The sequence below is a fragment of the Myotis lucifugus genome, unplaced genomic scaffold (genome assembly GCF_000147115.1).
Source record: "Myotis lucifugus unplaced genomic scaffold, Myoluc2.0 scaffold_316, whole genome shotgun sequence".
NCBI classification, from domain to species: Eukaryota; Metazoa; Chordata; class Mammalia; order Chiroptera; family Vespertilionidae; genus Myotis; species Myotis lucifugus.
This window is the reverse complement of record NW_005871364.1, coordinates 125,000-135,558: the sequence shown is the minus strand read 5'-3', so window position 1 is coordinate 135,558 and position 10,559 is coordinate 125,000. Positions and strand designations below refer to the sequence as shown.

Sequence of the window (10,559 nt, the reverse complement as noted above, 5' to 3'; positions counted from 1 at the left end):
TAAATACTCTGAACTTGCCCCTTGTAATTGTTTTCCTGTTACCTATGCTCTTGGGTTATTCGTACCTATTGTACCTGCGTGGAGGTGATATTATAGAACAGGTGGCACCGCACATCTAGTCCCATCTTGGTGGATAGGGACTCCAGGTTGGCAGCTTGAAATCAGCTGTAGTGAAAATATTTACACCGAAGAAATTGGCAAATGTTACCAAATCAGGGCTTGATTTGTTTTCTTCAGTGTCTACTCTCTCTAGACTTGAGAAAGTGATGAAGAAAATGTTCATAGTAAAGATTAAAACTAAAACTGTGTTTGGTGAATATTATGGTATGTAAATTGTATCTTTTTTTTTTTTTAAGTCTGTAGGCATTACAATGCAAATACATTACAAGAATTAAGGAACAGCCCTAGCCAGTTTGGCTCAGTGGATAGAGCTTCGGCCTGCAGACCAAAGGGTCCTGGGTTTGATTCTGGTCAAGGGCACGTACCTTGGCTGCAGGCTCCTCCAGCCTGGGCCCTATAATTGAGGTCCTATGGGTGGGCCTAATCCAATAGGACTGGGTCCTTATTAGGAGAGGAAAAGACACCAGGGGCCCATGCACCGAGGAGAGGCCGAGTGAGGACGCAGCGAGAAGGCGGCGGTCTGTGAGCCAAGGAGGAACCGATTCTGCCAACGGTTTAACGTAGACTTCCAGCGCCAGTGAGAAAACCAGTTTCTGTTATCGAAGCCGGCCATCTGTGGTGTTCTGTTATGGCAGCCCGAGCAGACTAACACTCCCTGTCTTTGAGCCTGCACGTCCTCATCCGTAATATCTCCCTCAAGGGGCTGTGTGCAGATTCAGTGAAATAATGCAGGCGAATTGCTGACACCACCAGGCCCACCGAGGGCTCCGCATGCGCAACGGCCCTGTCCCGTGGCCCTGGATCAGGCCCCCACACCTGAGGTTGTCCCCTCACACCTCCCTTGGGGCAGAGGCATCTGGATGACAGGGGGTCCAGGTGGCCCCGCCCCTCCTCCTCTGGCCTCTCCTGATGAGGGTGGACCTCAGCATTGGCCTCAGGATGGTGGGCCTGGTGCACACCCAGGCATACACTGTACACACACACACCCTGTTCTGACAGTGGCCTCTCAGTCCCGCTCGCTGGCTGGCTCTGTTCCCTTGGGAGCTTAACATAATCCCCCCGGGGCTGGGCTTGTGCCCAATCCACCCTCTGAATTCCGCCCCACACCAAGCTGAGGCCCCACCTGGGCAAGAGGGTGTTGGATCATGGGCCCCCGTGACCTTCTCCGCCAGTCTCAGGTCTTGTTGGAGGCGGTGGGCGCCTCGCCTTACAGCTGGGGGCACAAGGCTGCGAAGGCAGCTCAGCTCAGGGCTGCGGGGCAACTGGAAGCTCAGGAAGGGGAGAGGGTCTGCAAGGGGGAGGGGGCAACCTGGGGTCCTGGCTGGCTGCCCTCAGCTCTGGGTTTGCGTTTTCTCATGTCTGCTACACCGAACCCCAGCCTGGGAAGTCCTCCAGGGCTGGCTGCAACTGGCCGGAGCACGCCCCACAGCTCACACGGGGCTGGCCCGGAGCCAGAGGCCTACAGGTGTCTGACTGGCTGGGGGAGCTGGTTGGTGCCCAGGAGTTTAATTCAGGGGGGTCCGGCTGACCCCCTTGGGGCAACCTGCTCATTGCTATCCACGTGAGCTTTGCTGTGTTCTCTGCTGTGTCCCAGGGCCTGACAGAGCAGGCACTCTACAAATACATATTTTTAATTAATGCGGAGGACACCCATGAATGGTCCAAACCTGGTGGAGAAAGCAGACGAATCAACAGACAACTGCACTCTGATGGGATCTCTCTTGTGAGAGAGATGAGCCCAGGGGGCTGTGGGAACGTGGACAAGGCCTATCTGGCCAGTCTAAGAAATCAGAGAAGCCTTCCTGGAGGAGGTGGGCTTTGAAGACTGAATAGGAGTTTGACCGGGCAAAGACTTTAGGGAATGGGATTTCTGGGATAGGTAGCGGAAGCAGGAAGGTAAGAGACTGTTTGGAAAGCAATCCAGAGTTGGGAATGATGGGAACCAAGGATGGTGAAGAGGCAGGAGATGACCGCGCTGAGGGGCACACAGAGGCCAGAGCTCTGAGGGCTGAGGCTACATGGCAAATTCTCAAAAGATAGGGCCCTCGGTGGAAAGGAGGGAGTCTTCTGAACCCCTCCCGGGGAGGGAGTTAGGCTATTCATGGGCTGCCTGGCCGGCTGAGCAGAGTCCCAGCCCCTTGAGAAAAGGCGATACCATTTTCAAAAGGGCTTTTATTAAACTGTCCCCACACAGTGCCTCCTGCCACAATGGCCACAGCCCTGGTGTCCGCCAGGGGAAGGGCCCTGTCAGTGTTCCCGTGTGGCCGAGGCTGGGCTCGTCCCTGGAGCAGAGGAGCTGCCCGTGTTTGGGGTCCCGGTGCATGTCTGGCTGCTTCTGGAGGCGCTCAGAAGCCGCGGGAGAGACTGTGGGTGCTGGTAGCCGAGGGCAGGCTCTGGTGCAGGGAGCGGGGCCCGTCTCTTCAGCACACACCCTGAGAGATACTCTTAAGATCCTGGGCCTCCAATATACCCCAGTGCCCCCCTGGGGCCCAGAGGGAATAGTCAGATTGGACGACGGGGCGGGAAGGCAGGGCCTGTGTGTGAACAGGGCCCCGTCTTGAGCTCTTTTTGCTGCAGCTGGCAGAACCTCAGTTTCCCTTTCTAACAGGTAACCTGGCCTCCCAGTGCTATGACTCTCCCTCAGGAAGCATGCTTGGCCACTCCTGCTTGTCATTTTCACAGCTGTCCTGCCGCGCTGGCCTCGGCATGCTCAGTGGGTTGCAAGCACGTGTGACAGACGGGCTCCATGTTGGGTGTGTGTGTGTATGTGGTCAGATGTGGGCTCCTGCATGTATGAGGAGGTCCAGCTGAGTGTGAGCATGGGGCGTGAGCGAGCGTGACCCCAGTCTGCCCGCTTCTCCGCCCCGCCAGTCTCAGGAAACACTGCCACCGAGGGGGCCGCGGTGGCCCGGGCCTCACAGGAAGTTGGGCTCCCGCACCACGAGGCAGGGCGGGTCCCCGCTGCCCCCGCCATCCAGGGGCCGGTACACGAAGTGGAAGTCGCGCTTGGGCTCGCTCCGCAGCAGGTAGCCCTTGATGTGGTGCGGCAGCGCCTCGTCCGCCAGCTGGAAGCAGCGCCCGTCCACCAGCACGAAGAGCCGGTGGTCCTGCGGCTGCAGCACCTCGAACTTCTCCGCGCACTGAGCGCACAGCGCCGTGCCCAGCGTGTCCGCCCGCGACGCCAGCGTCCGCGACTGCTGCTCCGGCTCCAGGTACGACACGCAGATGAAGTCCTGCGGGGTGAGGCGGAGGGGGCTTGGTCACCAGCCGGCCACGCGCATCCTGTCTCCCCCCCACACCCCACGCAGGGGAGCTGGGTGGCCTCGGGCGAGACCTTTCCCCTCTCTGGGCCCCAGACTCCTCTCCGGAGAGAGAAGGGATGGTCGGACGGTCGCGAGGCTGCAGTCAGGGTACCCGTGGCCGACCCTGCTGTGCCACCTAAGGCAAGGCCCTCTGCACCCCGCCTCTCCGCGGGGATGACCGTGCAGGGTGAGTCAGTGGCTTGGTCTTGGCACCGAGGAGGGAGCACGCCCCCTGGCGGCCAGTACACGGCTCGCCATCATGTATGTATTCATCTGTCACTTCCTCATCATTTCAGCAGTCCTCCTGCACCCCAGGGGCAATGCAGGGCAGGGAGGGCGGCATACATAAAACTGGAGGCAGGTCCCGGCCCGGCAGCCCAGGGTCCAGCTGGGACTGCTAAGGCAGGCGGAACAGTTCAGGCCTTAGGGCTGGAAGAGCCTGGGGTGGGTCAAGCTGGAGACAGGGAGGTGGGGCGGGGGGGGGGGAGTAGGGGGGACTGGAGGGAAGGAAGAGGCTTGGTGGATGGGGGAGGGGAGCTGGGCCTGAACGGTGGAGGGTTTAGGCCAGGTGGAGAGGGGCAGGGCAGGGTGAGGCGATGCTTCTGCATGTGGCTGGGGATGGGAGCACGCATAGGTGCATGGACACACACACACACACACACACACACACCAATGGCACCTACACCTTCCCCCACCAGCCTGGGAGGGAGGACCCTATGGGGGAAGGATGGGCCCTCCAGTCCCTGCTCCCACTCACTGTGTGACCCTGACCTCTCTGAGCCTCCATTTCCTCCACTGTAAAGTGGGAAAACACCAGCCCTTTACAGTTTACACCATGGCTGCGAGGGAGGCCTCTTTCCCAAGCACCCAGGGGGCAGGTGGGAAGGGGCATGTGCGGGACTGCCCCTTGTGGACGGATGGTGACAGGGGTGCATACCAGGTGCTGTGTCAAGAGCGTCACTGGGATCACCCTTTCTTTCCGGATGGGAAGCCCTACCACACTGGCACCAACACTGGCCCTACCACACACCATCCCTACAAGTGGGGATGGTGTGTGGGTACAGTCTCCTCCCATGGCAGTGGGGATGGTGTGTGTACAGTCTCCTCCCATGGCAGTGGGGATGGTGTGTGTACAGTCTCCTCCCATGGCAGTGGGGATGGTGTGTGTACAGTCTCCTCCCATGGCAGTGGGGATGGTGTGTGTGTACAGTCTCCTCCCATGGCAGTGGGGATGGTGTGTGTACAGTCTCCTCCCATGGCAGTGGGGATGGTGTGTGTACAGTCTCCTCCCATGGCAGTGGGGATGGTGTGGGCACAGTCTCCTCCCATGGCAGTGGGGACGGTGTGTGTACAGTCTCCTCCCATGGCAGTGGGGAGGTGTGTGTGCCTGGTCTCCTCCCATGGCGGTGGGGATGGTGTGGGTACAGTCTCCCCTCCCATGGCAGTGGGGATGGTGTGTGTACAGTCTCCTCCCATGGCAGTGGGGATGGTGTGTGTACAGTCTCCTCCCATGGCAGTGGGGAGGTGTGTGTGCCTGGTCTCCTCCCATGGCAGTGGGGATGGTGTGGGTACAGTCTCCTCCCATGGCAGTGGGGATGGTGTGTGGGTACAGTCTCCTCCCATGGCAGTGGGGATGGTGTGGGTACAGTCTCCTCCCATGGCAGTGGGGATGGTGTGGGCACAGTCTCCTCCCATGGCAGTGGGGATGGTGTGGGCACAGTCTCCCCCCCCCCCCACCCCCGGCAGTGGGGATGGTGTCTGGGACCTGGTCTCCCCTCCCCGGCAGTGGGGATGGTGTGTGTGCCTGGTCTCCTCCCATCCCCTGTCCCAGGCGTCACCTGCACGGAGGAGCGGGAGGCGCGGGCCTTGTTGAGCGTGCGCCGGCGCTCCCAGCGGTGGATGGAGTCCTGCACCTCCACGCTCAGCTGCCTGGTCACCGTGATCTTGTCGTAGTTCTTGATGTGCTCCAGGGCCCCGTAGGTGGTGGTCAGATAGTAGGAACCTGCGGAGACAAGGGTGTGCGGGTTGACTAGGGCCGCCTGGGCCCACCCACAAAGGGAGCCCCTCACTTCAGAGAGGGAGGAGGACTTTCGTGGGGTTCCCTCCCACTGACCCGGCCTCTCCCCAGCCCTTTAGGTACCGGGACAGTGATTTTTGACATGAGGCTGATTCTCCTAGTGACCCACCCAAACTCCATCTTCTCGTTCTTCCTTACTAAGTGACCTTTGCCTTTTTGAGGGAAGTAACAATCAGTAGAAAATGCTTACTGCCCTGACTCCCTTGCAACTTGGGGGAGAGGGCAGGAGACCCCGTTCTGGCTATTTATTTTTATTTTTTAAAAATATATTTTATTGATTTTTTACAGAGAGGAATAGAAAGTTAGAAACATCGATCAGCTGCCTCCTGCACACTCCCCACCAGGGATGTGCCCGCAACCAAGGTACATGCCCTTGACCGGAATCGAACCTGGGACCCTTGAGTCCGCAGGCTGACGCTCTATCCACTGAGCCAAACCAGTTAGGGCTGTTCTGGCTATTTAGATGTAAGTGGCAGTTCCTGGGTGGGGCAGACTATGGGGCGGTGAGCACACAACACAGATGATGTATTAGAGAATTGTACACCCGAAGCCTATATAATTTTATTAACCAATGTCACACCAATAAACTCAATTAAAAAGAAATAGTAGTTTCTGTTAATTATATATATAAAGAGAAAAGGAGCAGACTCCGTTGATACGTCCCTTTGGGTTTTGCCCATTCCCTTCTTCCGGCCTGGAACACAGACGTAAGCCCCGAGGCACAGCAGCTGTTTTGTGACCAGGAGTGAGAGGCACGTAGACAAAGGCTCACACCCTAAGAACAAGGGAAAGAGCTGTGTCCACGCTTTCCTGATGGCAAGGCTAAAAACCACCGTCACGATCAGTTGCATACCCCACGACTTCTTGGTGCAAGAGACAAACCATTATTAGCTGCATCGTGAGTTATTTGCAGCTTAGAGCTTCCCTAACTTCCACCGGATGAAGCTACATTTACCTACAAACCCTACAGCCAACATGAGAGAAGGCCACGCCCTGGCTGGGTTTGGTGGAGGTTATAATAAAGGGGTTATGGCCACAGGATCACACACCCTGTCATAGTAGGAAAGAGACATTAAAAAAAAAAAAAAAGTGTGCCAGGGCCCGTGTAGAACTTGGCCTGGTGTCCCTTGTCAGAGAAGGGCCATGAGCCACTCATGGTCTCCTTTCTCCGTGAAGCAGGAAGCCTGCGCGTGACCGGAGGCCTTTCCTGGTGCCTCCAGCCCCGCTGCCCGGGAGTCCCTGTCCTCTAGTTGGCGCGCCTCGATGGTCCCGTTTCCCATCCGTGATCGCGTCTCCCTGGCTGGGACCTGAGTGCCATAGGCTGATGGAGAACACAGTTCTGGAGTCAGAGCAGGATCTAGGTCTCTGCCCTGTGATCTCAGGTGAGTTCGTGTCCTCTCTACACCTGTTTCCTCAGCTGCACATCCCATAATATCCACGTGAAAAGTAAATGAGATGATATACTAGTGGAACAATGCTTAGTAATGAGTAATGCACGGTGGGTGGGTAGGTGACCTAAGGGAGGTGCTCACAGGAGAAGGGGAAGGAACCCCAAGTCCTTCAGCCACTCCTCTTGCTCATGTCCTGTTTTTTTTTTTCATAGCCCAGGAGACCCCCCCAGGCCACTTCCCTCTGTGGGATGCCATGCAGTACCACCGAGGGCCACTAGGTGGCAGGTGACACCAACCACAGTGAGGTTTGGAGCTGATCTCTTTGGGGAGAAAGTGTTGCCCTTTGAGGAGTAAAACTCACTGCCCCATTAAGATATTAGCCAGCTGTCAGCCGGCGTGGAGAGTGGACGTGGTGGATGAGTCCATGCGGCTGCTTCTGGGAGCGGCTTGGAACCTGAGCTGGCTCCAGCCAGGTGCCCCGCAGCTACCTGGGTCTCCTGTCCATCCCATGGTGGCAGGATGGTGGGAGCTGCAGGGAGGGGCTCACAGGGGGCTGGGGTCCCATCAGCCTAAGGCGTAGGACCTCTCGACTTCTCATCTCCCCAGCCTGATCTACCCTGACCTCTCACACCCAATAGATAGGCTCACTGCAGAGAAAATGGGACCCCATCACTTGTCCTTTGCCAAACTACAGCAGGCGGAACAGCTGGTGGAACAGCTGGCGGAACACGAAGGTCCCACACTGCACAGACTCCGGAGCCCAGCTTGCGGGCTTTTTGTTGAACGCAGAACCGTGTGCTACTATGAACCGTGGAACACGAGAAGGCAGAGCCCAGCTCCACCGCTCCTTCTGCCCACGGCTATCTCTGCAGAACCCAAAACTGCCCAGACAAGTGGAAAACCCCAAATCCAGCCCAGTGCCTTCACTTTCCTGAGCCAGAGAGGTTGTACCACTGGCCCCAGGTCTCCAGCCAATCAGAGGCAGAACGGGGACCGAAATCCAGCCCCCAAACCGCTCGTTTTACTGCATCCTGTGCTACTTCTCCTCTGAGGTTCTAGCAACTGAAGTGCTCAAGACTGGGGATTCCCCAAGGGCACCTGTGTCCAGGCATCTCTGAGCTCCGTGAGGACCAAGGGCAGGGACTGTCGGCACCCTCTTAACCTGCGCTCCGGGGCTTTGGCGATGGAGCACCCTGGGCACCACTGCCCAGCTAGGACGTGAGGGTGAAGCCGGGGAAATACAGTGTCTGTCCCTCGTCCTTGGGCCCAGATACTTCCAGATGGGGGCCTGACAGCTGGCAGACTTGAAGGGTGGGAGCCCCTGCCCAAGCTGGGGATCCCCAAGTCATCTCAGAAGAGGAGGCTAATAGCTGTTGAGGCCTGGCCTGGGTGCTGCGACCTCCCACCCTGGCTATAGGCCTAGGAACACGGATGCAGGGAGGCACCCATGCCAGCCATCCACCTCCTGGTGTGTGCAGCATGGTGTGACATTTGTCCTCTGGCCCCCACGGGCAGGGTCTGACGCTGCTGTGTGTGTGTGTGGCGAGGGGCAGGCTGCTGGGAGGGGCAAGTGTAGCAGCTGGCTAGGTTTATCCCACTTAATCTTTATTCCAGCAAACACCCCACAGATTTCTTCGAAATCCCCTCACAGGGCCAGAAGTGGGGTGAGGGTCTCTGGCTACTTAAGTCTGAAAGAGGGCAGGCTGCAGGGGATTGAGGCAGCCTTGGGTCAGAAACTATAAAGCATTTAAGGCCTTTCTGTATTTATTTGTACTTTCGTTTTTCTCAGGAACACACTGTCGCCCATAACAGACCAGTGTTCCTGCCTGAAGGATATCACCTTTTCCACCGGAACCCCGGAAGCTTCAGGAACAGGAAGAAGGACCCAGGAGGCCACGGCAGGATGGAGTGGGGGTGCAGGTCCATAGGAGAGAGTAGTTGGGCCAAGGATGTCCCTGTCCTGCCCCTGCTCAGCCCCTGTGCCTGGCTTGGAGCCCCATTTAGGAGTCCTGGTGGCCAGGGCGGGCTGGTCACTGCCGGAGAGTGAGCCAGCGCTGAGACCACCACAGAGCCTCCCGGCCTCACGCCGTCCTTTGTCTCTAAGACTCGGTAACAGCCCCGTGGGTTTGGGGGTCAATCCTTTCACAGGATTTGTAAATGATTTGTTCCCAGGAAGATGAGCAACATACGCTCACTGTGGAAAATTTGGAAAACAGAAATAAAGTAACGAGAAGATTCTCTGTGCTCAGCGACTCCCTTGGTCATCTGAGCCCTGTCCTGCCCGGCCATCCTATCCCACCAGCCTTCTCCCTGTCTTCTCAACATCCACTAGATGTGACAGAACAGAATAAGGCATTCATGCATTTTCATGAGACTATCAGCCTCACCAGTCTTGCTTGCACTGCAACCCAAGTGCCTGGCAGGGGCCCTAAGCACACAGTAAGGGCTCATTGAGTAGCTGCTATCAGCGGTTCTCAACCTGTGGGTCACGACCCCTGAAAATACATCCTGCATATCAGATATTTACATTGCGATTCATAACAGTAGCAAAATTACAGTTATGAAGTAGCAACGAAAATAATTTTATGGTTGGGGGTCACCACAACATGAGGAACTGTATTAAAGGGTCGCGGCATTAGGATGGTTGAGAACCACTGTTAGATGAACAGATGACTGGGTGGATGGATGGATGGATGGATGGGGAGATGGGTGGGTAGGTATCTGGGTAGATAGATGGATGGGTGGGTAGATGGATAGATGGGTGGATGGATGGATGGGTTGGTGGATGGATGGATGGGTGGATAGATGGGTGGATGCGTGTGTGGGTAGATGGGTAGGTAGGTATCTGGGTAGATAGACAGGAGGGTGGGTAGATGGATAGATGGGTCGATGGATGGGTATGTGCGTGGATAGATGGGAGAGTAGATGGGTGAGTGGGTGGATAGATGGGTGGATGGATGTGTGGGTAAATGGGTAGGTAGTTATCTAGGCAGATAGATGGATGGGTGGGTAGAAGGATAGATGGGTTGATGGATGGATAGATGGGTGGATGGATGGGTGAGTGGGTGGATAGATGGGTGGATGGATGGATGGGTGGATGTACTGGGTGGCTGATAATCACTGCTGAAGAGGCCTGGCTTCTACTGAATTCCTACACCCTCTGGGAGACAGGTCGTTCCAACTGCAGGGAAGTTTTAACTATGGAGGAGAGAAAAATAGATCTAGTGGTCCTAGGGCACAAACCAAAGTCACATGTGACAGTAAACGTCATGCTTTCCACGCTCCTCTGACCTTCCAAGAAATCACAGAAGCTGTTGCTCAGAGACCGATGGTTGCTAAAAATGCAAACAGATGCAAAGAGGGTCAGTTTAGCATAAAACCACAAAGCCCAAAGGGGCCACTTGGGGCCTGAGAGCCTTGTTTCACCCTTCGAGGCGGATGTGTTAGAGGACAATTCGGGGCCCCTCAGAGCTGATACCTGGGCAGGCTGCACCTCTGGGATTCTTGGTGGAGGCGTGGCTGAGGCTGAGTGGGTGGGAGGAATGGGAGGGAAGGAAGAAAGGGGAAGGAAACTGAGGGTGGGTGGAGCAGACCACAGCCTGCCATTTACGCACAGCCTTAACCTCCGCCCCCTGAGGACTGGCCAGGGCTGGCTGAGCAGGGGCTGAG

General features: G+C 56.9%; 1 protein-coding gene across 1 annotated transcript in view; it reads right to left on the bottom strand.

Moving 5' to 3' along the window:
- Nucleotides 1-2,277: 2,277 nt before the first annotated feature.
- The window catches only part of RIN3 (Ras and Rab interactor 3), a 76,219-nt gene continuing 67,937 nt past the window's right edge, over nt 2,278-10,559 (bottom strand). The window contains 2 exon segments of the mRNA XM_006100536.2: nt 2,278-3,353; nt 5,261-5,424. Coding sequence (XP_006100598.1) covers nt 3,036-3,353; nt 5,261-5,424 — 482 coding nt within the window. The 3' untranslated portion in view covers nt 2,278-3,035.